The sequence below is a fragment of the Sorex fumeus genome, unplaced genomic scaffold (genome assembly GCF_029834395.1).
Source record: "Sorex fumeus unplaced genomic scaffold, SorFum_2.1 ptg000044l, whole genome shotgun sequence".
NCBI classification, from domain to species: Eukaryota; Metazoa; Chordata; class Mammalia; order Eulipotyphla; family Soricidae; genus Sorex; species Sorex fumeus.
The window spans coordinates 68,843,213-68,870,687 of NW_026606101.1; the positions used below are offsets into that span (position 1 = coordinate 68,843,213).

At 57.7% G+C, this 27,475-nt stretch overlaps 1 protein-coding gene across 1 annotated transcript; it reads right to left on the reverse strand.

Annotated features, from left to right (window-relative positions):
* Positions 1-1,554: 1,554 nt before the first annotated feature.
* Positions 1,555-21,621, reverse strand: RBP1 (retinol binding protein 1). Its single transcript, XM_056121546.1, has 4 exons — positions 21,434-21,621; positions 20,697-20,875; positions 3,754-3,855; positions 1,555-2,241 (listed from the first exon to the last, which is right to left on the reverse strand). The coding sequence occupies exons 1-4, from the start codon at positions 21,504-21,506 to the stop codon at positions 2,188-2,190; spliced, it is 408 nt and encodes a 135-aa protein (XP_055977521.1). The 5' UTR covers positions 21,507-21,621; the 3' UTR covers positions 1,555-2,187.
* Positions 21,622-27,475: the final 5,854 nt, after the last annotated feature.

The following is a 27,475-nucleotide window of genomic DNA, read 5'->3' on the forward strand; positions in this document are numbered from 1 at the left end:
TCCTGTGGGGGTGTCTCGGCCAGCGTCTTCCCAGGAGAAGTGCTTGCTCTAACGCAAAGTTCTCCAGGCCCACTTCACCTGTGAGCGCCGCAAAGGGGTACAGAATTAACACCAGATGGTTTCTGCAGAGTCATCTGTTGAAAAATCTCATTTTAGACTAGTTTTTCAAATGGTTACTTTTTAAACCCTGGTGTATTTCAAATATGGACACAGGCCGTCCAGGTAAGTGCACAGAATTCATCTCCCTGCCACCAGCAGAACATGTATCCTGTCTGCAAGGGGCTTCCTGAGTCAGATTCAGGGCTTTTGTCGGGGCGGGGGCCGGGGGCAGGACCTGGGGCCACACCGGCTGTGCTCAGGGCTGACTCCTGGGCTCTTTGCTCAGGGATCACTGCTCCTGGGGCGAGGTGGGTCCACACAGGGGACTGGAGGTGGGACTGGTTTGATGCATGCCAGGCCAGCGACTTATCCTTTCCCTGTGCTCGCTCTTCACTTGCTTCACCCCTGCACATCCTTCTCTGCCTCCCCCTACCCAATTAGTGGGGAGAAAACCCCAGACAGCCAGCAGCCCTTGACCCAGAGAGATTTCAGTGTGCATCTCTAACAGACCAGAATCTAAAAATTTAATGAAAATTTTCATATCAAATGTTGTTAGTGCAGAAAATTTCCCAATGATCTCATGTGCCTTTGGTTGGCTTCAGGTTATTTTGTTTCTATGGTTCATTTGTTCAAATTAGGATTCAAATAAAGTCCACCTAGGACAATTCATTGCCAGGTCCCCCAGGTCTCTTGCAGCCTTCCCTCTCTATATTTTTGTTGCCGTTGTTCCTTTCCTTGCAGTTTATTTGTTGAAGAAACTATGTAGCTTGTCCTGTGGTTTTTCACTACAGGGGATGCTGGGCACATTGATTGCAGACCCGGAATAGCCTTTAACAAGCCGTGAGGTCCTAAATTCATTTCTTCACCAGGGAGCTTGTGTAGGAAGTACCACAAGCTTGTACCACAAGGTGTAGTGGTCTGTCAATTTGGTGTCCGTGGCCAGCGGAGAAAGGGTCCGTGACACAAGACAAGGAGAACTAAAGTCAGTCCCTCTGCCCCCACCATACCCAATGCTCGAAGCTGCACCTTCCACCTTTCTTTTGAGCATTTCTTTTCAAGTCTCTTCCCAGGGCTGGAGCGATAGTATAGCAGGAAGGGCGTTTGCCTTGCACATGGCCAACCCAGGTTCGATTCCCAGCATCCCATATGGTCCCCTGAGCACCGCCAGGAGTAATTCCCGAGTCCAAAACTAGGACTAAGCCCTGTGCATGTCCAGGTGTGACCCCAAAAAAGAAAAAGAAATCCAAAATCAAATCTCTTTCCTCGGCGTGCCTAGGTGCAGGAACTGGGTGCCAGGCCAGTAGGAGTGCTGGTGCTCTTTGATTTTTTTAAAATTAAATTTATTTATTTTGAATACCCATCCCTCCACCAGTAACCATTTCCCACCACCACGGATCCCAGTAACCCTCCCACCCCCCATTCCATCCCCATCCCACCCTGCCAGAAGTGATTCCTGGGTGCAGAGTCATAAGTGTGGCCCCCAAACCAAAAAAAAAGAAAATAAAAATATAAAGCGCCCTCGCCCTAAGCGGACAGTGCAGAGAGCTGGGTCGGGGTTTCTGTAAGCAGGGCCCGAGCCCCGGGGCACAGCACGCATCTCCTGCTCCATGCCACGGGGTACAGAACACGCCAGGTGGTAATTTGTCATGCATAAGAGAAGGGAGGTCAGGCCAGGTGGTACCCAAACAAGGTCCCTAGGGAAGGCCACGTGGGGCGCCCCCTGCAGGCACGTGGCTGAACTCCTCCCCACCAGTGTGGCCTCCCCGGTACCCGCCTCTGAAGTGCCAGCAGGAAAGTGGGCGAGTGGAACTTAGAAGCGCTTCGCAAACAGCCGTGCCGGCTTTTATTGGGCGTCTTTGTATAAAAGGAAAGGGAGAGACAAAGCCAGAAGATGGACTCTGGGAACAAATGCCCAGGGTGGGGGACAGGAGGAGGGGGAGACAGTGTGGGCTGGGGGAGGTGTGGGGGTCTGGGCAATTCTCTTTCATGCAGTGCCAAGGAGGGTTGATGGGGGAGGGGGTGCGGGTCCTGGCCTTTGTGTCCACGCCGCTCGCCGCTGGACGCCCGGGGTGGCCATGTGCCCAGGCCTCAGTGCACTTTCTTAAACACTTGCTTGCAGACCACACCCTGTACTCTCATCTCCTGAAACAGAGGGGGGTCTGGTCAGTGGTCAGAGCAAGAGAACACTGGGCTCCAGGGGCAGAACTATCCAGTTCTGGACTGCGAGGGTCCCCCCAGAGCTGCTCTGGACGGACGGAGGCCTTGGCACTGCTCAGAGTGGACTGTGGACAGAGCTGGCTGGGTAGCAGGGGTGGCTCAGAGCTGGCCAACAGCCCCCTCTGGGGTCTCCCGCTGTCCCCTCTTCATGGGGCCAGCGGGTTAAGGAACCTCCGTTCTGAGTCCAGAATAGTCTGCAAATAATCGGGCCCCCACACAAGGCCTCACCCCTAAAGGGGCTCCCCGGCCCACTGTAGGGAGGGTGGCACGTGACCCCCACAGGTCAAAGCGTCAGCAGCAAATGGTGAGAGGCCCGGGTCTCGCCCCATCTGAGCGGCAGGTCCTGGAATTGCTCTATTGAAAAGCTCCCCCTGTGCCCTGCTGTCTCCCACTGGCACAGTGGAACCTTCCAGGCTGAAGCCTGAGGCTGCGGGCGCCCACGTATGGGCCGGTTTCTCCTTGGCACCACTTTTGCCAGGAACTCAGCCACGCAGGTGCGTGGACCGGCTGAATTCCAGGGTTGGAACTCACATTCACTTCTACGCCAAGGTAGGGGCACAGATTCTCTGTGTAGGTGTCAGCACCCTGCCTCTCCTTGTTGAAGGGTCAGCTGTATTGATATGGCATCTGTGGGTCAGGGGTCAGGGGTCAGAGGTCACACCCGGCTCCTGGTGGTGCTTAGGGGAGAGCGTGGCCTCACCGCTGGTGACCCTTCCCTCCCTGCCCACCCCGCACATCAGCCTTTTCAGTTATTGGTGGATCAAATCTGGGGCCCAAGGATGGTCACACCCAGGAGGCCCGTGGCCGTCATGCTGCCCCTCTGGAGGGGGACCCCACAACTGCTGAGATGGCCTGCAACCCCGATCGGACCCTTGCAGAACCCAGGGACAGAGGGGTTCATGCAGAGGCTGGAGGAAGAAGAGACAGAGGCGGTGGGAACCCAGGATCCCTCCTTGTTGCAGGAACTGGGGTGTTCCAAGGGCACGCAAGGTGCTGGGGGGCCCGTTAGCGGAGCCTGCAACACCCCCCCCACCCCGGGCTGGTGCAGGGTTCTCCAGAGGGTGAGGGACCCTCTCAGCTGACAAAGGTCTTCCCTCCCCCACCTCCACCGGTGAGAAGCTTCACGAATCCCCCTTGGGCACAAAGTCTGTCATGCTACTTTTTAGGGCCACCTGTACGTCCTCCCTGGCCTCACCCTCAAACTTCCGAGTCACCCCGGCACCTGGCGCGGAGGGATGCTGAGAGACGAGGAAGCGATCGTGGGGCCCTGGTCCCGGGTCTGAGGCTTTCGCAGGGGCGCCTCCTCCCTCTGACTGGGCAACTGGATGGTCCCTGAAGCCCCAAAAGCCCCCCAAGCCTCTCCCGCAGGCCCCGGGGAGGCGGATACTCCAGAGAAGGGCAGCTGGGGGTGACCCCCCGCCCCCCGCCGGACCCTACCAGGTGCAGCTCGTCTCCCTCGATCCACTGCGTCCAGCCGCGGCCCTCCTTCTCGCCCTTCTGCACGCACTGCAGCTTGTCCCCGTCCCAGCTCACCGTGGTCTGCGGAGGGAAAGTGTCCTGAGCAGCAGCCCCGGGGCGGCAGGGACCCCAGCCCCGTGGCCCGCGGGGACAGACGAGAGCTACGGGGCTGCCTGTTCCCGGCCCCTCGCTTGCTCTCCCCGAAGTACAGAAATCAGCCTGGAAACGCTCACGATCCTTCAGGAATTCCACTAAGGGGTGAAATCGGGGCGGCGAGAGGGGGCGACTGGGAGGACTGAGAGCTAGGCTGGGGGCACAGGGTGACTTCTGAGGGGAAGCCCCAGGGGGATGGGGTGAGGCCCGCATGGATTTCCCAGGTACCCGGCCCACACACTTCATTCATGGCTTCTGCCTCAGCCCCTTGGGACAGACCCTCCCGTCCCCTTCTCAGCACCTCGAGAGCGGTGGGAAAGTAAGTCAGGGTGGGGACCTCATCCAGTTCTCTGGACAAGGATGTGCCGGGCCCCCTCTCACCTTGAGGCCCTGCCAGGCCCCCCAGGAGCCCACACCCTGGATGCAGGGGAGAGGTTTCCCCCAAGGAAGGGGCCGCAATTGGGAGGCTCCGGGGTCTCGGGAGAAAGGTCCCAAGAGACTGAAGGTAGGACATGGGCGTCCAGGCATGCCCGCAGGAGGGTGGGGGCAGAGGTCCAGGGCTGGAGGCCAGGGCTCCCACTGGCACCCACCCAGGCTCTTGCAAAGAGCACAGAAGGGGTAACTCCACATGGGGGCGCTGTCTCCCCGTGGTGAGCGTCTGGCTGCCCCTTGCTCACTGTAACTCATCTTGCTCTGAGTAACCCTCCCACCCCCCCTCCCCCCCCGAGCTCCAGACACCTGCCCCCCCCCACTATGCCAAGTTGGGGGGCTGACTACAGATGAAAGGTCTTGGACCCCAGTTTCCCAGCCTGCCCAGCAGAGTCAGGTGAGTCAACAAGCCAGTGAGAGGATCTGGAGAAATGGGGTCTGGAGAAGGTGGGGTGGGAGAAACCATCCCCCGCCCCCCACCTTTGCCCTTCCCAGTCCTTGGTCACTACCGCCCTCTGCTGTCGGGACGATGCACTGCCATTAGCGCGCCTCCCCCCCACCTCACCCCCTTCCTGTGCTTCGCACATTGTTGGGGGGCGGGGCAGGGGGGGTGTGCAGACAAACAGGGGCCTCCTGGTCAGGACACAAGGCAGCAAATGCCTCACTGAATAGTCCTAGAATAAGACCATGCATGACCTTGGTCACATACAGAAGATGCCCACGTACTGGGCGCTTGGTTGGAGCCCAGCGTGAAGGGCAGTGGGAGGCCGGTGGGGAGTGGGATGGGGGGCTGGGCAGGAAACGGGTCAGCCTGGGCGTCAGGGAGCTGGTGAGGCATCTGGCTTCCTTATCCAGCCGGTCTCTCTTCCTGTGTTTATCCATGTGGTTCTGCTCCGCAGGCTACGGGCTGCAGACATGAGCCCCGGCTGAGCTCCCGGAGAGACGCGGCTCTCAGTTATGCTGCAGGCAGCCGCCTCTCCCCAGCCTCTCCCCTCGGCTGACTCACGCCAGATACCCGAATGCCCCGAGAGGCTGCTACTCCAGACTGGGTCTGGGGCCTTTCCATCTAGACAAAAATCTTTAAGTTAATTGCTACAGTATATATTCTACATGTGTCTCTCACGGTTGCTCATCCTGTTCCCTCACTTCTTCACTGCAGCAAAGGACTCGGCCTTCCACTGCTACCAAGATTCCCGAGAGCATGCTTTCAACTGGCACAGACCGCTCAGGGAAGGGCAACATTATGAGGCTCTTGTGATATTTTAAAAAACAAGGGCCGGAGAGATAGGACAGCGGGTAGGGCATTTGTCTTACACGCAGCTGACCTGGGTTCAATCCCCGGCGTCCCATATGGTCCCCCAGCACTGCCATAAGTAATTCCTGAGTGCAGAGCCAGGAGTAACCCCTGAGCATCGCTGGGTGTGACCCAAAAAGCAAAACAAAAATGAAAACGAGGGGGCTTAAATGACCAGGGCTTAAATGACTAAGTTGGCCACAGCAGAGGAGCGGAGGAGCAGAGGGCAGGCAGTATCCAACTGGGAAGAGACAGGTGAGTGACCAGCTCAGGCAAGCTTGTCACATGGAGTGGGTTAACAGCTCCCAGGGCTCAGTGCCCAGCTGTGAATGGGGCTTGTCTGCTGTCCACGTTGGCCAGTAGGGAAACCCTTTGTTCCAAACTGGAGAACTTTCTGTGTCTTTCGTTTTGGGGTCACACCTGGAAGTGCTCAGGGGTAACTCCTGGCTCTGCACTCAGGGATCACTCCTGGTGATGCTCGGGGGCCATTGGGGATGTCAGGGATTGAACTCGGGGCAGCTGCGTCCTGGACAAGTGCTCGAGCTGCCGTGGCATCTCTCTGGCTCCCCAAGGTGGGGATTTGGGACAAGGCTACGGGACCGCCCTTCCGCCTGGCTAATGGTTCCAGATCCTTCCCTGCTGCACTGGCACTTGGGAGTGTGGTGGGGTGCACTCCCCGAAATTTAACCGGCAGGCACTCTCCCGGGGTTCCCATTCCCCGGGAACCGTGGGCGGTGGCTTCCCCACAGTGTGGCTGTATCTCCTGCTCCCTGCTCGCACTTGCTTTGGACAAGTCAGGAGTTTTTGTTTGTCTGTTTTGGAGGCTGCTTTTCCCAAGCAGTGCTCAGGAGGCCAGAGATCAGGCCCGGAGACTCTCTGCCACCAGGGTGGTGGAACAATGCTCTGGGTGAGGACACGGTGCTGCTAGGTCCCCGAGGTGCTGGGAGTTTCATGTGTCACCCTGGCAGGGTCTCAGGGGGCCACGTGGAGCTAGTGATGAATTCGGAGCCAGCCACAGGCCATAGTGCCTTAGCCCTGTGCTCTCTCCCCGCCCCCCATAGGGATTCTTTATTAAGCCGTGTCCTGGGGGACCCCGCAGTGACCTCCTGGAGGACCTGCTGAGTCTGAAGAACAGAGTGGGGAGGCCGGGGGGCATCTGAGTGGGGGGGGGATGAGGGTGCTGAAACCACGGACAGCTAGACGCTGTCTGTGCACAATACAAATCGCGAAGACGTGGACTTGCCCATTCTCCTGGACGCTAGCCTCAGAGTGGCTCCCTAGAGCTCCCCCACTTTACCTGGGGTCAGTGGAACTTTCTCCTCCCAATGCCTGTGTGAAAGGCGTGAGCAGGTGGGTTGGGCCGAGGAGGGGACGGAGTCAGGGTTGTGCAGGGAAGGTTCCACAACATTCCCAGGGCACCCCCAGCACCCCCGGCTGTAGAGCTGAGCCAAGTCGAGCTTCGCAACTCCAAGGCACAGTCAACGAAAGTGCGAGCTAAGGGGGCTGGGGAGAAGGGCAGGTGAGTGGGCCCTGGACAGAGGTTCCACCCCCAGCGAGATGGTGCAGGGGGCGGTGAGGGCGCTTGCCTTGTATGCAGATCACCGGGGCTCAATCCCAGGCACCAGAGATGGTCCCGAGCCCCTCCAGGAGTGACCCCTACGCACAGAGCCAGGAGTAAGCCTGAGCACTGCCCCTAAACCATAATCAATTCATCAATCATGAAAATGAAATGAAACAACCCCCACAACAACTTTAAAACAAAACAAAACAAAACAAACCCAAAGTACAAATTCAGCTTATGAAGTGACCAGCCTAGCCTCCCAGGGTTAAGAGGTACCAGCCCTCCCCCCAAATTCTGGAGTCCAGTTCTCTCTGGCTGGGAAGTGGATTAAGTGCCAGAAAACCAGGCTGCTCCCCTCACTCCCCAGGGGGCCTGCAGTGATCTGAAATCGGACAGGGAGCCCATTCTCGGTAAAAACAGACTAAAGGGGAAATGAACAAGGCCCTAAAGTGTGACCCTGCAATTAGAGACCAGAAAACTGTTAAAAGCAACACTGGGAGCTAGTAAAGTGTCTCCAAGGCCACGGGGCCATGGAAGTCACCCTTGCATACTATCCCAAGGCCACTGGCCACGGAAGCCGCCCTTGCATACTACAGAGAGGAGAGCCCAGTTCTGAACACAAACTCCGCCACCATGTCAGGACTAATCTTTCCTTGTCATGTTTCAAACTCCTTACACATTCCAGGAAGCGCCAGGCTCCCCTGAAAAGGCAGAAGAGGGTTAGAGACCTCCAGGTTCTGGACTGGGGTGGGGGGCGGTTTGGAGGCCGCCATGGGTCTCTCTGTAACTTCAGCCATTCCAGGATTCCAGGGACCTTGCACTGACAGGGGGTGGTGGTGGGGGGGGGGTCGCAGGACAGCGCGACCTGCTGGGAAGGCAGATGCCTGCATTGGCACTGGCACCACCTAACCTCTGTACTGGGGTTCAGGATGGGACCCAGCCTGGTGGGGGTTGGAGAAGGCTTCCTGGTGGAGGTGACAGGGCCACATCACCCTGGACGTCAGCACTGTGGCCCTCCAGTGCAGGGCTGGGCTGGGCACAGCCTCTCTCCCTGCTTCACAGGTGTGGAGATGAGGCTTTAAGGAGAGATGAACTGGGAGTCTGTCCACCCCTGCCCCCAGCCTAGAGTCTGACTTGAGGCCATGCGTGTGTCCCCGAGCCAAGCTGACCTTGAGAGGCAGAGCTGGCTGACTCAGTTCTGTTCCAGTAGACCGTCTTCAGGAACTACTGCAGTGATACTTGGGACAAGTGTGAGGTCCCTGCTCCCAGGGCTCACAGACTATAGAAGACATGCAGAGACCTCCAGCCAAACCCGGTTCTGGGGCGAGGCCTATCAGGAAAGGCTTCCTGGAGGAGGTGGCAATGCAGGGATTGATAGCCCAAAAATGAGAGCTGGGTTCTGAAGGCAAGGCTGTGAAGGAGTTGAGGGAACAGCCTGGACAGAGGCGCGGTACAGGGGTAGCGTGAGTGAAGCTTCCCAGTGGGCTCTGCCCAGCTGGGGTCTTCCATGAACCTTTCCGCATAGGTGCTGAGGTGGCACTGTTCAGAGCCTCTCGATCATGTCCCGTCTCCCAGGCTCTGTCTTCCCAAGCCGGGGTGGCCGGTGGCACAGGCGAGCACTGCACCTGGGGCGGTGCAGGGACCTGGTCTGAGCAGAGGGCAGTGGGGGCGGGGGCTCAGAGGGGCCCTGGGGGCAGAGCCCACCACCCCAGGCCTCTTCCGTCCAGTCAGGGCCTCTGCTTTTATCTTTGAAGGCAAACAGGGGCTGGCAATGGCGGAAGGTGAGACAGACCAGCCGGGTGAGACCAGGCACCGAGGTCCTGAGCCCAAGCAGGCAGCATCAGGACCCACGGAGAGCCAAGAGAAACCCCTGAGAATTAGGCCCTGAATGAATGAATGAATGAATGAATGACCACTCCCTGGAGAGGACTCACCGGGTGCCAGGGGGCAAACCCAGAGCCCTGCATGTGCCAGGCTTCATCGTGCATCGCTCCACCCCCGGCCAACGTCTGTGGTCCGTCCAGACAAGTATCCCGGACACTGTGGCTGCTCGCCCTCCCAGAGGATGCCCGATGCCAGCAGGGCGGCCACTGGCAGGCCCTGAGCTCCGGGTCCCCACAGGTCCGAAAGCTCAATGCCCAGGGTCACATGGCCATGGGTGGGGGGTGTCAGGGCTGCAGCCTGCTGAGCCCACAGTTTGTCCCCTGTGCCCACAGGAAGCTGCCCGCAGCCACCAACCCCCAGCAGGCACTCCCTGGGCTGGGCATTTGGGAGTGGCCAGCAACAGTTTTGGCGACAGGCAGGTCTGAGGGACCTGGTCAGCGTCTTCCACCATCTCAGCCTCCCATCCCCCCTCAGGCCTCAGAGCAAAGCCCTGAGATGAGATAAACCAGGGAAGGGGGAGGTCGGGGCACAGGGGGGTGCCAGGACTGACTTTAGGGCAGGAAAACTGCAGACAGGGACCAGAGTGATAGTACAGTGGGAAGGGGGCTTCCCTTGCCCATGGCTAACCCGGGTTCAAGCCCAGGCATCCCATATGGTCCCCCGAGCACTGCCAGGAGTGGCCCCTGAGTGCAGAGCCAGGAGTAACCCCTGAGCATCGTCATGTATGGGGCAAAAACTAAAAAAAATACTTGCAGATCGTGTGATCGCCTCCTTGGGGCTGTGCGCTGGCTTCTCTGGAGAGGCTCAAGACCCTTTTAGGTTGGCTTCCCCCTGCCCCGGCAAGACAAGGGGGGTCCCTTCCCACAAGCCATGGCCCCAGAACCCCAGAACAGGTCTCTGGAGAACAGAGATGAAAGGTCTTTTCGCCCTGCAGGTTTTCCACGTCAAAGCCTAAGCAGGAAGCTGCTTCAGCCTTCCTAATTATCCCCATTTCACAGACAAGTAAAGGCACAAGCAATTGCCCAAGGCTGGCCACCCGCAGAGCCAAACTGGCTGGGCTAGCCTGGACCAGCAGGAAGGGCGGGAAGGGCGGGGGCGGTCAACACTCAGCCCTGAGCTGGTCCTGAGCTGGGTTCTGGCTCTCTGGGCCTACACTGCAACCGGCATTGCTGGGAGGGGGAAGGGGAAGCCAAGCCCCCCCCCCCCCCCAGCCCCTTGCACACCACTCTTCCAAACAGTGCCCCCCACCCCACCCCATGGGGAACTTCAGAAGCCCCAGGCAGAAATGAAGACACTCTCTGACCCCTTCCCAGCATGGACGCTCTGTCCCCCTCTCTCTGCCACGGCCACCCCCTGACAGCAAATCTCAACCCAGCCATTCCCCGACCTCAGGAGGGGCCAGTGCAGTTCTCCTGTTCCTTCACCTCATCGATGCCAAGAAAAGTTTTGACGTCTTCCTCTCGGAGCACTGAGGACTCATGGGCAGGCAGGAGAGAGAGAGAGAGGCGTAGGGAGAGCTCAGAGGCCCCAACAAGGCCCATTCTGGTGGGTCTGCAGTGACCCAACACTGCGCGTGAGAACTTCCTCCTGCCCGTGTGACTTGACATGGGGTCATGGCAAGAACCTGAAGCAAGAACCACCTCTGCGCAGGGCAGGGGAGGAAGGTAAGACTCTGATGTCAGGGGGCTGGGGCAACAGCACAGCGGGAAGGGCATTTGCCTTGTACGCGGCCAACCCGGGTTTGATTCCCAGCATCCCATGTGGTCCCCTGAGCACCACCAGGAGTAATTCCCGAGTGCAGAGCCAGGAGTAACCCCTAAGCATCGCTGGGTGTAACCCAAAAAGCAAAACAAAACAAAACAAAACAAAAAACCAGACTCTGCCGTCAGCCTAAGCCTTCCCCGCCCCTGCCCCTGCACCTTCCCCCCACATACACAGAGGACCAGGGAGGCCAGGGACAGGGGAGCAGTGGAATGGGGGCAGGGGAATCAAGGTAAGGTGGATGAAACAGTTAAACCTGGGCTGGGCAGGAACAAGGGAGGATTATCTTCCCAGGGGACAGAGGCAGGGCGTGGAGCCCAGGAGAGTGAGCACTGGAAGACAGCAAGTGAGAGCACCCACACAGCAGGAGATGCCTGGGGCCCGCCTGGCCTTTGCCTGTCAGCCCTGGGCACCATCTGGGGCTCCTGCACCAGGGAGCACCATGCTCAGAGCCTCTCTTTAGAGCAATGAAAGTCGGGCGGAAGTGACGCGGATGGTGGGAGGGAAGCCCACGGTGAAGACGGTGCCGTCGTTCCCGAACTCGCCCAGGGAAAGCGCCTGCTGTTCCTCCAGGGGGTGGGGAGAGGGGAAGTGGGGGGAGATGCCGAGAAGCAGACCCCGCGGTGCCCACTGAAGCTCAGGAGCACTTGCCCCAGCACCGCACGGCAAGAAGAAGAACGCAGGCCAGTGACACAGTACCGTGAAGAGGTCGCTTCCTGGCCCACGGCTGACCCCAGCTGGATCCCCGCGCCGCAGAGAGCACACCCCGAGCATCGCCAAGAACGAGCACAGAGCCAGGGGAAACCCAGAGTTCAGCCAGGTGTGGGCAAACCACACACTCCCCATCACGCCCCACGGCCCCCCAAAGCCGAATGTTTGGCACGTGTAGTCTCACTGCCCATGAATGCGTCTCCTCTAGGGGACGGCTGAGATGGGCACTTGGTGGTCCAGAGGGTAAAAACAAACAAACAAACACAGTCACACCGACCAGCTGTGGTGGCCTGGTAGCGACGGACCCACAGGAGGCAGCCTACCCTGGAAAATGGGCAGCGTCTGGAGGGCTCTGGAGTCTGACCTCAGAACCACCGGGAGGCCGAGCAGGGCCCCGTCCCCTGGACAGGGAGAAGTGGGTGGCAGGAGGGAGGAGCTTCCGTGGGTGCGGAGATTAGGAGCAGAGCCACAAATACCTCTGTGCACAGTGAGTCTCTCTCTTTCCTTTGGATACTTTTTCCTGGCTCCCATCCCTGACTCCGAGTAAGATGGGTTTTCTGACTCATCACATCTCGGATTTCTCCCTTCTCTTTGGCCCAGGTGCAAAACTGGGCTCTGGGCTGCCCTCTTCGCTACTACCCCCTTCCCCCCCCCTCTTGCCCCACTCACCTGCAGAGTTCTGGTTCAGAGCACCGCTGCTGCCCTTGGACCCCGGGCTCGGGGAGGAAAGGAAGGAGGGGGGAAAAGAATCCTTTACTCTCCTGGAATCAGAGCAGCTGGAACTCGGAGCCATCTCTCTGCACACTTGGGAAGTCTGGGGATAGGGATGGAGGAGCAGAGTTTCCAACGGCCGCATTTCAGCAGCAGACCAGAGACCCGGGCTCCTCGGGGAGAATGAGCAGTGTGTCTGCACACACGTGTGCACACACAGATACACACGCTTGGTACAACTCAACTCACACAACAAAGACAGCCATGGAAGTTGCAGCACAGTTCCCTCCCAGGGGGCAGTTGGGCTCAGTTGCTCACGTAGGAGTTTCCATTTGACTCCAGGTCACTCCAAGGAAGCGTCCATGGGGAGAGGGGACTCCAAAAGTAGTTATTAGCATCCACCTTCTGAGGTGATAAAGATAAGATCACCAAGATAAAGATCCCCCCCCCCTCCAGGTGAATGTCCTGAAAGCTACTATTCAGAGTGACTGGGGACCGAGTGGGGTGCAGCCCCCCACCCTGGCAGGAGGCCCTGCCTGCCCCCTGCCACCTCACAGAGTCCTGGCCTGGCCACACAGGAACCACCACAAACAAGCTCCTCAAGTGGACGGATCTCTCAGGTCAGGCCATAGGACAAAGTTCCATCTCCCGCTATGACCTCACTGGTCCCCAGGTGCCGAGATAGCATCAACAACTTTCCTCCCTAAGATACGTACACATCCCCTTCGAGGCATTCTAGGCACGCTTTCTTGTCTTGAAGATATCCCATGTAGACATTCTGGAGGCATTTTCTTGTCTAAGAGGCATTTTCTTCTAGAACTTTCTACAGAACTTTCTACAACTTCCCTCTTCTGCCCTGTGACAGCTCTTTGAGAACCTTAGCCAGCTCCCGGGGAGACTCGGTGTCTCTGTGCCTCTCCTGGAGGCAGGTGGCCCTTAGTGATCACCCCAGCGCTCAGCATACTACAGCAATGCCGCTCCATGGCCTCAGAGATGCCTTCTTCCCTCAAGCCTCTCTGTCCTGGAACCCGGGGGCCCTAGGACAGAGTCCAGGTGAGGCATCCAGAAGATGGTTCCTGCAGCAGCAGCGGCGGCAACAAGAAGTGTGGAGCCCAAGTCACAGATTCAGGCATGAAAGAAACCAGTGTGGGCGTCTGGAGACACTGGGTTTGGGAGTGGTTCGATTCCGAGCAACAGGACATGGAAATAATCCATCACTGCACTTCCTTTCCACAACTATGGAACTGCCCTGGGCTCCAGCACCTACTCCCACGGAAACACAGGTGAATAGGGGGCCGCCCGACCGAAACTCAGGCCCATCTCAAAGTCACCGTTTCTCCTTGCTTGGTTGCACCCCATGCTTGACCGGATGCACCCAGGATTGATAACTCAGTCTCTCAGTTACAGCAATGATGGGGTCCCCGAGCTGACACCCCTTGCCCCAAGAATTAAGCTGCGTGGCTTCACTTTCCCTGGAACTGGGACTCTTCAAGTCACTGAATCACTATGAGAACAGCACAGACATGTGGGCACGGCCAACCCACTTCCTGTTGTTCTGTGCTTTTTCTTGGGAGTTATCGAAGGCTCGGGCTTCGAACCAACAACATCAGTGGCATCTGGGAAACAAGAGAAATTGGACAAACAAGTTCTTGGGCGGCACCCAGACCTTCTGACTCAGAAATCCTGGGGGCGGGGCGCACTCAAGTTTGAGCACTGCAGCGCTAGCCCACGATGCCTGGACAAGAGAGTCTGTGGCTGTTTCTAAGACAAGTGGCAGGAAACCAGCTCAAATAGCTCCAGGGGAGAGAGCAGGCTGGGAAGTCTGACCAACCCCCAAATCTCTCCCGCTCCACCCCGGGGGCTTCTCCCACTCTCGCCCATCCTGTCTCTCCACTAACACGCCTTACTTTTCCCGGCCGCTGGATCTCTCTCCAAGGCAGCCACGGAGGAAGTATCAAAGTTACCAGCCTTTCAACTTTAGAGGGAACAGGACACGCCTCTCTCCCCGAAGAGCCCAGAATCCTCAAAGCTGTAGCACTGTAGCACTGTCCTCCTGTTGTTCATTGATTTGCTCGACCAGGCACCAGTAACGTCTCTCCATCGTGAGACTTGTTGTTACTGTTTTTTTGGCATATTGAATACGCCACAGGGAGCTTGCCAGGATCTGCCATGCGGGCGGGATACTCTCAGTAGCTTGCCCGGCTCTCCGAGAGGGGCGGAGAAATCAAACCCGTGTCGGACACGTGCAAGGCAAACGCCCTACCCGCTGTACTATGGCTCCAGCCAAAGCTTTTCAGACTCAAAGCTAAAGAAAAAAAAATGCGTGTGACCAGCTTGGTCGAGTGGCACGTGGGGAGCCGGGGGACACTGTGATCATCCTGGAGGAAGGCGCTGGACCCGGAAACGGATGTGTTACTGGCAGCACCACTGGGACCAACATGGGAATGAATTAGGGATGCTCCCCACCAATAAAACAGGTGCTCCCTCTGGCAGTGGGGAGCACAGACAGTGTGGTCATAAAAATAAAGAACTACAAGACTCAGAGTCCAGAGCAATAGAATGGCAGGTAAGGCGTTTGCCTTGCATGCAGCCGACCTGGGTTCAATCCCCAACATCCCATATGGTCCCCCAAGCACTGCCAGGAGTAATTCCTGAGTGCAGAGTCAGGAGTAACCCCTGGCATTGCTGGGTGTGACCCAAAAAAGCAGAAAAAAAGAAAAGATCTACAAGACCCCACAAAAGACCTGGTCAGTGGCCAGGCAGTGCCCCTCAATTAGAGTCCAGAGGCTTCTTTGCTCAAAGTGCGCGCGCATGCGCGCGCGCACACACACACACACACACAGACACACACACACGGCAATAGCGACCTTTGAGTTATACTATCCCCGCACCACCTCTCCTGGCTGTGCTGAGTGACAGAGAGGGCAGTCACGAGGACATTCTCCAGGGACAAGAGGCAGCTGTCTTGTCCCATGGCTGAGTCAGGAACCAGGTGAGAAATGGCACAGCGGGCAGGGCGTGGGCCTTGCACACAGCATACCCGGTTCAATCCCCCGCACCACATATGGTCCCCTGAGCCCCACCAGGAGGGACCCCTAAGCACAGAGCCAGGAAGAAGCTCTGAGTACCAACGGGTGGGGCCCCACCACACCCACACCAGATGAGGTGTCTGGCGGCCCCACCCTCCTGCTCACACCCAGAGCTGATCTGAGGTGCCGGAGCCCAGAGGAGGGCCGGGAGCTTTGGAAAAGTGGCTCTTAAAATGGCACCTGCGCTGAGAGCTGGAGGGCCCGCCTCGGGCTGAAAATCGACTCACATTCCCACCTGGAAAATGGGTCTGGTGGGGCTAGGAGCGGTACCTCACAGGCTCGGCCTTTAGTAAGGGTTTGAGATGTTTTCCTTTGTTCCCACCTGAGCAAAGCCCCCAAATTTAACGCACCAGTGAGACACCTGAGAGTGACTTTGGGAACTTATTCTCATAACCCTCAGATAGATTTCAAAGGTCTGAGTCCTGAGGGAGACTCCGTGTGCGTCTGCCCTCAGATGGACCCTGTCTGATGGTGGTGGCCGTTGTAGGGCCGGGAAGCTAAGTCTGTTGCTGGCGACGGATTTCCAGAAACAAGAGCCCCCATCACTCTCAAATGAGCCGAGAATAGGACCAGGAGAAATCTCTCCAGACCCTAAGTGTTAAAATTTTAGAATTCCAAAACCGCACGGCAGCTCTTGCAGCCGTGTGACATCATATGTGACTCATAACCAGCAATACAAAATAAACTAACATTGCCTTTTCGGCAGGTCTGAGTATGGGGGAAACTTCCAAATAATAGTGGTGGGACTGGTGTTGAAATATTAAATGTAATCAAAGTAGAGAGAGAGAGAGTAAAGTGGAAGTTTTCTGCCACCCAGGCAGGGGTAGGATGGGATGGGGGTACACTGGGGTTTTTGGTGGTGAAGAATGTGCACTGGTGAAGGGATGGGTGTTTGATCATTGTATGACTGAGACTCAAAAATGAAAGCATTGTAACTGTTCTCATGGTGATTCAATAAATAAATTGAAAAAAAAAAAAAGAATAGGACCAGAAAGCGACAAGCCTTCAAACCAAAGTGTGAATGGCAGCTTGGCAGATTTCAATGGGAGCATATATTACTGGATGGCTGGGAGGATGGAAGGAAGTGATACGGGAACAGAGTGAAACATTAAAGAACAATAAAAATCTGCGACGATTCCTACGAAACACCGTCGAGTGAAAACGCATGCAGGGAAAAGCCACGGCTTTCTTCCTTCTCTCCTTCCTCTTCTTCCCTCCTTCCCTCCCTCTTTCCCTCTTTCCTTTGTTGGGAGTTTAGGTAAGATCCGGAGCAAAACGGTCACCTCTGCTCTGAGAGCCTTGCGGCGGGGAGGGTCTGGGCAGGGGCAGGAACTGGGCGGTGGGCAGGGGCCCAGGGAGGAGGGACACCAGGACCTGTCAGCCTGGGCTATTTGAATTCCTGCTCCTTTTATAATAGAAACAAAGAAAGCCACGGAGGGGGCTGAGCCGGAAGGCGGGCTATGGAGGGGTCAGCCTGAGTTCAGGGCTGGCCAGGAAAGCCGGGCCTCAGCCCAGGGAGGAGGCACCAGGCCCCTGAGAACAAAGCCGCCTCCTGGGAGACAAACCTGCCAGGCTGGGGGGCCCCCGCGGGATGACAAATGGTCCCTCAGCCTCAGCCTGTTGCTGAGCCCGAGTGATTCCCGGGAAGTCTGGCACAGAGAGCCCCCACCCTCAGCCTGCTGGGGCCTCGAGGCCTTGACTGTGCTCTCTGTGGGTAGATGACAGATGTGGTTTCTCTAGGCCCCCCACTCCGTTCCCTCGGCCCCCTCGTTTTATACAGATACACAGACCATGGCTCCCAGATTCAGGGGCTCCAGCCACGTGGTGGATTTGTGAAAACCCGGACCGCTGGCTGTGCTCTGGGAACCAAGTGACCATCACCCCAAACCCCGACTGCAGGAAACAAGTTGGGGTGCAGACGGTACTAACAGGTGAGGTCCCACCCACTCAGTGCGGGTCCCGGAGGCAGGGGGCCTCAGAGGACCAGCCAGCACCCCCAGCTCCCAGAACCCAGTAAGAGTCGGGCCAGTGCTCGCAGCTGGCTGGCCTGCGGTGAGAAGTGTCCTTCACTCTTTCCCATCCGTGAAATGGGCAGGAGGACTCAAAATAGCACTGGGGGTAGGCCCCCCCTAAACCAACAGCACTGAATTCATAGCCAGGTACAAATTCAAGGCACCTGTTGAGCTGAGGTCCACCTGACGACAAGTCAGAGAGGTTCTTGGAGCTGCTCTGTGAATGGTATTGGGGTCACTCCCTGAACGGTCCTTACCCCTAACCCCCTGAGCACACCACACTGAGGTGAGGGAGGGACCCAGCTCCTCTCCAAACTCCCTCCCGCTGGCCTCTCCGGCCTCTGTGCCCGTGGGTGCCGCCTGCAACTGCCTCAACAGAAGTCCTTGTATGGTCACTGCAAAGCTTAGGACACAGTTTTTTGGCGAAAAAGTGGGAAGGGATGGTTATGTGAAACTTAAAGAAACTGTGCCCTGGGCTGGAGCGTAACCTGCCCACACAGCAGAGTCTGGCAAACTCCCCGTGGCGTACCCAATATGCCAAATACCAGCAACAATGAAGGGTCTCATTCTCCTAACTCTGAAAGAGCCTTGAATATGGCACTTTTTAAAAAATCTCAGGGCTAGGACGAAGGAGACGTTACTGGGGCCTGCTCGAGGCAATCCGAATTAACAGGATGGTCGTCGTGATCGTGATCGGGCTGGAGTTACAGCACAGCGGGGAGGGCATTAGAGCCCGGCAAGCTACCGAGAGTATTCGATATGCCAGACACAGTAACAACAAAGTCTCCAATGGAGACGTTACTGGGCCCGCTCGAGCAAATTGCTCGAGCAAAATGGTCGACCAGAGTTTGATCCCCGGCATTGCATATGGTTCTCTGAGCACCACCAGGAGTGATTCCTGAGTGCAGAGCCAGGAGTAACTCTAAGCATCGCTGGTGGTTCATTTAAAAAAAAAACCTCCCCCACTCCCCTGCCAAATCTGTGCCCATATGACTGAGAAATGAGTCATGACAATTCTGAGGTGAAATATCTGAGTGCCCCAACCCCCCATCCACGCTAATTGTTCTTGGAGCACTTATTCCACTGGGGCAGCTGACACCCCCTCCTGGAAGCCTTCCCTGATCACTGATCCCACTCCCATTACTGCACCCTGGGCCGTGCCCACCCCCTCGCCCCTTTGTGCCCTCCCAGCTGTGTCTTTCCACCTTCCCCAGGGTCCTGGGAACCCTGGAGGCCTCAGAAAAAGCGGGCTCTGACCCTGAGCCCCTCGGTGCTCCACCCACAAGTTCCGGCTGGTAGTTACTGCGATCCTAGTGTCCCAGGTGCCCTGCGCACCCCTGTCTCCCCGGGCTGCCGGGCAGCCTGCAGGAAGGACGCTGCCAGGCGGTCAGCCACCAGCCACAGGCCAAGCACATACTGTCTGCCTGAGGCCCTAAGCAACCGAGGGCCGGAAGCCCTGCAGAGCTCAGCTGAGGGGTGCAGGGACCCCAGGGGGTACCCCTCCCATGCACGGTCCAACGCTGGATCTAGGAACAAAGGTGGCCATGTACCCGCCTCCACTGGACTTAGTCTGATGGGTCAGTCTCCTGCCCCGTCCTGCTGCCAATCAATGCCGAAGTTGCCTCCTCCAAAGACCCCTGGGAGCCCCTTGTGGGGCCTGGTCAGGTCACCATCCACTCCACTGGGTTCAGACCAGCGTCCGTCTCCACCTCAAAGGCTGGGACCCTCAGTGGGTCCCCGCGCCTGGGGCAGTGGTAGGCACAAGTGAGGGGTAGAGCAGCTGAACCCCAACTCACTCAGCTGCGCTACAGAGGACACCCTCCCAGGGTCCCGCCCCACAGCCGTGCTTCTCAGCAGGGGTCCTTGTGTGGGCACTGACACGGGGGTCAAGGGGAGCGAGTTTAAAAGAAGCTTTGAATGGAGGGGAAAGGGGCTGACCTGGTGAGGAATGCGGATTAAAGGATCACTGACAACCATTTCCGGTATGGGAAGAGACCGGGGAAAACCGTTAGCCTGTCCGGGCCAGCACATTCCAGGGGGTGCGGTGCCCCAAACACAGTGATGTGCTTGGGGAGCACCCCAGTGGGCCGGGGAGGCGGGGGAGTCTGGGCAGTCGACAGTGGACACAGCACATCCCATTGTGAGCCCCACAGCTGACTTATAAGCAGCCTGGCATTTCCTGACAGTGTGTGTAGGTGCTCCCGCCCCCTCCTTGGGGTCACCCCCTGGGGTCTCCCTGTCCCCCGCATCACTGTCCCCTCCCACACCGTCCTACTCATGTGAGGCCGGAGCCTCCAGGGGCCTGCACCCCAACCGGCTGGGCCATCTCCCTGCTCCAAGCTCACTCTTGGTGTTGTTTTCAAGCCACCGCTGCAAAGACCCCCTCCTCCACCCCACACAGAAGAGCCAGACTGGGCAAGCCCAGTCAAGGGTTCGAGGTCCATGCGGCACAAGTCTCCCCTGGCCACAGCCCCAGTCAGGGAGTCATGTGAGGTTAATCCCTCCCTCTCTGGGTTGTGGAAAACATTGACCGGGGCAGTGAGGTCCGCGGGACGAGGGACGCGGGGGAAGGGCGCAGCCTGCAGAAGCAGGCAGCCCGCCAAGTGTGCGACCCTGACCTCCTCCCAAGCCCCCTGACATCCGCCCCGCCCCCCCCCAGCCCCAGAATGCCGAGGGAGGGGCTGGCTTTCCGGGGGAGCCCGCTGGGGCAGCGCTAATTGGGGTCTCGGTCACCACATTCCCACCCAGGCCGGACTCTGCTCGTTCCCTCCAACCCGCACGGCCGCCTGCCGAGGTCAAGGCTGCAAAGGCACTGATTCCAGGCCGCGCTGGCCGGAGTTTCAAAAGAGATTCGGCAGAGGCACTGGGGGATGGTCCGGGAGCCAGGCCCAGGTTTGGCACAAGACGCAGGCGGGGACGCGGACACACCACATGGGTGCCGGCACAGTGATGGGGCTCCCCGCGCGCTGGGCCCTCCGCTCCCATCTCGGGCGGCCCCTGCGCGGACTCAGAGCGCCGACGCCCCGACTTCCGGTCAGCCTGCTGGGCGGCAGGTGTGTCTGGGAGCCTGTGCTGGTCGGGAAAGTGGGCGTCTGCTCTCCCGGCACAGGTGGGCACGGCACAGGTGGGCGCGGGGACGAGCGCACGGGAGCACGTGGCTCACCACACAGGACCACTCGGAGCGTGAACGCGGGAGGACCCGGGAGGGCCCGAGCTGTCCGTCGGGGGACCTGGGAGCCCCAGGACCCGTGAGTTCCTTTCGCGGGCCTCGGGGAACCAGCCCAGCCTTTGGTCAGCGGTGCTGGGCAGCAGCTCACCATGCACTTGCGGTCGTCGATGCCCGTCAGGTCCTCCTCGAACTCCGTGCCCACCTGGAAGTCCATGATGTAGTTGCGGAAGGTGCTCAGCGTGCGGATGATCATGTGCTCGCCCTCCTGCACGATTTCTTTGTCTGGCTTCAGCAAGTTGGCGATTTTGCGCAAAGCCACGTTGACATCTGCCGGGAGGCGAGAAAACTCAGGAAACTGCTCTCCAGGTGAGGCCTGGGGTCCGCTCCTCCTGGGCAGGGACTTGGGGTTCCCGCTGCGCACACCCCTCCGGCCAGCTCCTCTCCTTTGGATTCTCTCCTTCCTTCCTTCTCTTTATTTCGTTTTCTCCCTTTAAGCTAACTCTCCCACTTTTCTGCCCTAACGCCAACTCATCCTTTCCCTTCTTTTCTTCTTTCCTCTTCTCTCTCTACCCTTAAGCTAACTCCTTTCCTTCCTTCTTTCTTTCCTCTCTCTTTTTCCGTCTTTCTTTCCTTTCTCTCTCGGTGTTCTGCCCTGAGCCTAACTCGTTAAGCACAAACAAGAGCAAAGCAAACCCAGCTCTCCGAAGGAACTTACCCGCGCCTCGCGCCACCCCGGGACACTTGGCACGGATCACCCCTAACGCCCCCAGCCTGGGGGGGGTCGCCTTTCTGCTCCCTGCACCTCCTGCCCCGCGGTGGCTGCGCGCTCCGAGTCGGGCCAGGCATGGGGGTCGTCGGACCCCAACGGCGCGGCGGGGGGCTTACCGAGCGCGCGCAGGTACTCCTCGAAATTCTCATTGCTCAGCATCTTCCAGTACCCGGAGAAATCGACCGGCATTTCGGGGCGCTGCTGGGGCTGGACGGCCGCGAGCGGGAGGCTGGCTAGGCTGTCGGGGCGGGGGGCGGTCCGGAACTGCGCGCCCTCGGGGGCCGGGGGCTGGGGGCGGCGCCCGCGGGACTCCGCGCCGACGAAGCCCGAGGGAGGGTCCTCGCGGGCGTCGCTCCTCCCCCCGGGGGCGTGGCGGGGCTGCGGCCCCAGGTCAGGCCGGGCGGGGCGCGCCGCGGCGTCTCGGGGGGTCCCTGCGCGCTCGGGGCCGGGCCCGGGGCGCTCGGCGTGCGCGCGGGGGCTCTGGGCGGCCCAGAAACTCGGTACCCGCGGGAGGTCGCCATGGTCCCCCAACTTCTCCTGCTTTGCGGCCTCTGGAGGACCGGAACAGGCCTCTCGGGGTGCAGGAGGGGGCCCGGAGCTTGACTTGAGGGTCTTTGTCTGCTGCCCGGCCAGGCGAATGGGAGGCCCCGGTCGGTGGGGCACTGGGGTGGGGGGCGCGGCTCAACTCCGGGCCGGGAGAGTCGGGTGCTCGCCGCATCCCTCCCCCAGCGCCGTCCGGGCTGTTCCGAGACGTGGGGAGTGGACGTTCTCCACGCACAGCCCTTGGGGCCTTGGGGCGCGGACCGTCCAGGGTCGCCAGAGCTCAGGCCTCTGACCTTGGCCTTTCCCGGCGCCGCTTCCGGAGCGCGCCCGCCGCCTGCCAGGAAGCCGCCCCGCGGGGCTGGGTCGCCCATTGTTTCCATCTGCCGCTTGTCCCGTTCCTTTCGGTCCCGCCACCTCCCGTGAGAGCCCCGCCCCCATCGAGACCTCGCTCCTTTCCCACCTGCCTGCGCCTTCAAACCTCTTGTCTGTGCCAGCTCGCGGTGACATCATCCTGGGGGTGACTTTTTGACCCGCTATTAAAGATGAAATATCTCTTTTAAATTGCTTTCGTTGGCACAAATCACAGCCTGGGTGACAGCCGGGACATTTCCTTCCCCTCAGGGACGCTCCTGCCTCCCCTTTTCTCCCTCCCCGCAGCACGGAGGCCAGTGGGGGAGGGATGCAGGGAGCAGGTGTCCTCCGCCTTGCCTTTCACCCCTGGAGCCTGGCAGCGGGCAGGGGCTCAGGCTGGCACTGTGGGTCTTTGGGGCGACTTGTTCCCTGGGGGTCGACGGGAAAGGCTGGCCTAGGAAGTGTAAGGTGTAGCTCACTGCCTGGGGTCCACCCACCGGATCCCCCTGGACCCCCTAACCCCCATCTGCCGCCCGCCGCCCAGTGCTGAGAAGAGGGTGAACCCGCCGGGACTAAACCCCCAGCCAGGGCAACTCTCCAGCTGTTCCTGCCTGATTGCAGGGGGTTCAGGCTGACGCCCTCCCTCCCTCACCAGCCCAGGGTCATCTCAGGGGCCCAGCCCTTTCCAACATGGGCGTGGGGGAGGGGGGGTTAGGAAGAAATCTATGTATCGATTGATGAGTTCATCGATCTAGCTCATCTAGCTAGCTCCGTTGTTTTACTCCACTGGCTTTAGAATCGACCCCCCTATAGGGGCCAGAGTGCTAGCACTGTGGGTCGGGCACTTGCCTTGCATGCGGCCGACCCAGGTTTGATCACCTGCACCCTATATGACCGTTAAACCTCACCAGGAGTGACTCTTGAGCTCAGCTGGGTGTGCCCCAATGAAAAACCAACCAACCAAAAGCTACATCCTCAGAGATTTTCCATGGGATGTAACCGGATTTGTTATTTTTTCCTACCAATTTGATGCAAATCTGATGTTCGTCCAGTCCCAGGGGGCCCACCTGTCCCTAATAGCCGCACACTTTGCAGCTTCTCTGATCGGTAGAGGGGAGCTCTTGCCCACCCTCAGACTTGCTCTGACCAATAGGCCCACAGAGTTCGGAGAGAGACCTCTGGAAGCCTTGGGGCTTTTACGAGCAAGCTCTTGGGAGGCCACCACCTGCAGGCCAGTGGAACAGCCTGGACAGTCACCCGGATGCTAAGACCCATCACGGCTGTGCCCTAGCCACGGGACACCCGGTGGAGGCTGGCCCATGGCGCTGAGCTAATGGCTAGACTTGAGCCCTGACTTGGCTGGTTCCTGTTATATGGCCCCATGTGTGGGGCCAGTTGGTTCCACAGAACCAGGTGGAGGACAGTCCAGGTTTGTCCCCCGAGCTCCCAGCCCTCACCACGGCAGCACTGCCTTCCTGGTTGGCTGGTGAAGGAGAGGGGCGGGCAGGAGATAGCGAGGCAGTAGGGGTGAGGGTGAAGGGCCCGAGGAAGACTGGTGGAGTCCCTGCACAGAGCCTGCTGAGGAAGATGATGCGATGCTCAGAGAACCCCCAGGAGGGACAGCTAGGCTCTTTTTTTCCTTTTCTGTCTTCAGGTAGTGCTCAGGCCTTACTCCTGGCTCTGTGCTCAGGGGTCACTCCTGGTGGGGCTTGGGGTGCGGGGGATCAAATCCAGGTCAGCCTTCTGCAAGGCAAATGCCCTGCCTGCTGTCCTATGGCTCTGGCCAACGCAGCCTCTACCCCCTCGGACCCTGCTCTGGGAAAAGGCGCAGACTTTCCTGCCTTTATTACAATAATGACTTGTGTGAGAGACAGGAGGTTGTGAAACCATGCCCGCGGCTGGCCAATGCTGACTTAGGTGGGAGTGACAGGTTGGGTCAGGGATTTTAGAATCTCAGGAAGATGGTACTGCTGGGTCACGGCCACCATCCACGGCTTCCCAGCCCCATGGATGTCTCACTCAACCCATGTTCAATCTTCCTTCCTTCCTTCCTTCCTCCTTCCTTCCTTCCTTCTTCCTTCCTTCCTTCCTTCCTTCCTTCCTTCCTTCCTTCCTTCCTTCCTTCCTTCTTCCCTTCCCTTCCTTTTCCTTCTCTCCGTTCCGTCCCCTTCTATATCCTCCCCTTCCCTCCTTTCCCCTTTTGCTCTTCTTTTCCTTTCTTCCTTCCCTTCTTCCTCTTTCCTTTTCTCCCTCTGTCCTGGTTCTCTCTCAAAGAAGAGACAGTATGAAGAGTTTAAGAAATAAGAACATTTCAACTGGTTCAGACTTCCAGGAAAACAATATGGAAATTCCTAGAAAATCTAGGAATGGAATGGAGCTTCTATTTGATCCACTAACCCCATGTCTCAGAAACAAGATAGAGAAAAGACATTTGAACACCATATGTTCCTTTCAATTAAATCTACAACAACCAAAATCTGGAAACAACCCAAGTGTCCAAGAATAGATGGTACACAGACACCATGGAAGATTACTCAGCCATAAGAAAAGAGAAAGTCGGGGCTGGAGCAATAGCACAGTGGGTAGGGTACTTGCCTTGCATGCGGCCGACCTGGGTTCTATTCCCAGCATCCCATACGGTCCCCAGAGCACTGCCAGGAGTAATTCCTGAGTGCAGAGCCAGGAGTAACCCCTGTGCATTGCCAGGTGTGACCCAAAAAGAAAAAAAAAGGAAAGAAAGAAAGAAAGAAAGAAAGAAAGAAAGAAAGAAAAGAGAAAGTCATGCCATTTGCCGTTATATGTAGGGACCTGGAGAGTATCATGCTGAGAGAAGAGAAGTTAGTCCGAGGGAGAGAGATGGACACAGAATGATCTCTCTCGTATGTGGGATGTAAAGAAACAGCGGTGGAATAAGGAATACCCAAGGACAATGGAAACAAGATGAGAACTGGTCTTCATTGGAAACATGCCATTGAGGGGACTGGGAATAGGGCAGGGAGGGCAACGTCTGTGGTGGAGGGATGCAGAGGACATCCAATGAGAAGGATTTAGCAGGAACTTGGGGCGCAGCTGGTACAAATGAGTGGGTGACAGAGAGACCTCCTATCCTCAGCCTGCAAAGAGGACTCGAGGGCTGCAGGGGCACTGCCCAACTCTGCCCAACTTGGAGGGTGGAGGCCAGGAAGTCAGGTCTTGAGGCTCATCCCATCTGGGAAGATTCTCTTACAAATGCCCACTGGCTGCACTGACCAGCCTGCCTGGAAGCCATGGAAGGCAGCACAGAGGCCCTGCAGCCTGCAAACACATCGCCGGTCTGCAGATGGCACTCTCTGCAGCTTCCTCTGGCACTGAATTTTGACCCTTACAGAGGAGGACGGAGGTGGCAGCCTACAAAGGAAATAAAAAGTTTCAGCTGCCCTGGAGAATCTTTTTTTATTTTAATTTTAAAAATTTAATTTACTTACAAAAAAGTCAAGATCTAAGTCTAGTAAGATCAATTAGAATAAAAAGTGCACAGACCGTTTGACCTGGCAAGGCAATTCCATAAAATCCATCCTACACTGAGTGCCACCTAGAAACATTAGCATATCCCTTGGTTTTATCGGGGGGTGGGGGGGTGCTGGGCTAGGAATCGAACCCAGGGCCTTGCTCACGTAAGGCAGGAGCTGCACTGCTGAGCCATGTCCCCAGCCCCCAGGAGAAAACATGAAAGAGAAACTTTGGGTGAATGGTCACTCTGAGCAGTGCTGCTTTCAGGGAGCTCGGAGTGACCCCCAAACAGAAATTTCAGGGCTGATGGGAATCTCACAAAAGGCAGGAGCTAGGCCTGAAAGAATCCATATTAGGGCATCAAATTTTTGTGTACTTTAGCTAACTTGCAACATTGCTTTCTGTAAAACTGCTTGGCTGCTTTGCACCTGGGGGAGAGGGGACTTGGAAAGTGATTTACTGTCCCTGAAATGTATTGTCTCAGTAAAGCACCCTGCAGATTTGAGTAAAGGATAACTCAGGATGCGGGTGGTTGGGGGAAATTGCCCTTTCCTGGAATGTATTGTCTCACTAAAGCACCCTGCAGACTCAGGTAACTCAAAACGAGGATGGTCAAGGGAGATTACCTAAGGCTTAATGATTCCAGCTATAACCTTGCTTGTGCTGACAATCGATGTACGTAAATGCTGATCTTTGAATCTATAGGCTAAGGAGTGAGGTACTTTTAAATGGATTGGTTAAGAAAGTATATGTTGTTACAAATCTATTGGCTATGAAATGTGCGGGCTTTGCTGTAACGGCCAGTGAAGGCCTATATAAGATCCCCTTTGAAGAAGTTCGGGGCTCTCAGCCACTGCCCGTTTTGGGGGTATGCTGCGGAGCCCCAGCATGCTGGTCTAAATAAACCCCGTTTTTACTCCTGCAGGAATTGTGTCTATCTGGTCTCTCCGCGCCTCCCAGGGCCAGGGAACTCCCGATCCCAACAGGCCCACAGGAGCAAAACTAACAGGACGGGCGACTCCTGAGGGCTTCGTGGAAGAGGCTGAGGAACAGGAATTAGCTCAAAGATGGGGAGGAGAGAGATGGCATGTCCAGCAGAGAGGATGGCACGTGTTAGTGCTGAGGAAGAACAAGCAGCAGGGCAAGAGCTGGGTGTGTGTGTATGTGCAAATACCAGCTTAGCGGTAAGAGCTGCAGAGCGGGGGCAGGGGGGGAGGGGAGGGTGTCCCCCAGGAGGGGTAAGGCGAGACAACATCATTACTGAAGTGGAATTCCAACATCAGGAAAATGCACCAATTTTCTGCAGGTCGTCTGAAGAGCTTTCCTGACTGTCTACAGCTGTAGGACACCAGCCAAATCTGGGTTCAGGACATCCTCAGCTTCCTCCCAAAGGGCCCCTGTGCTCTCCTGTCGCCAGTCCTCGCATGCCCCTCCCAACCCCTCCCCCATGACCTCTGACCTCTACAGCTTCACTTTTTCTAGACACATCCCAGATGGGCCCATACAACCTGCCACCTCCCTGCATGTGGGTTTAAAAAAAATAATTTAATAGGCATTTTGGAATGTTATTTTTAATTTATTATTATTAGTTTTTATAGGGCTGGAATGATAGCACAGCGGGTAGGGTGTTTGCCTTGCACACGGCCCACCTGGGTTCGATTCCTCCATCCCTCTTGAAGAGCCCGGCAAGCTATTGAGAATATCCCGCCCGCATGGCATAGCCCCGCAAGCTCCCCGTGGAGTGTTCGATACACCAAACAGTAAGAACAAGTCTC

Coding starts and splice junctions, on each gene's coding strand:
- RBP1 (XM_056121546.1), bottom strand. CDS start 21,506: ATGCCGGTCGATTTCTCCGGGTACTGGAAGATGCTGAGCAATGAGAAT. Junction 20,876..21,433: donor GGAGTACCTGCGCGCGCTCG/GTAAGCCCCCCG, acceptor GCCTCCCGGCAG/ATGTCAACGTGGCTTTGCGC. Junction 2,242..3,753: donor AGGGAGACGAGCTGCACCTG/GTAGGGTCCGGC, acceptor CCTCTGTTTCAG/GAGATGAGAGTACAGGGTGT.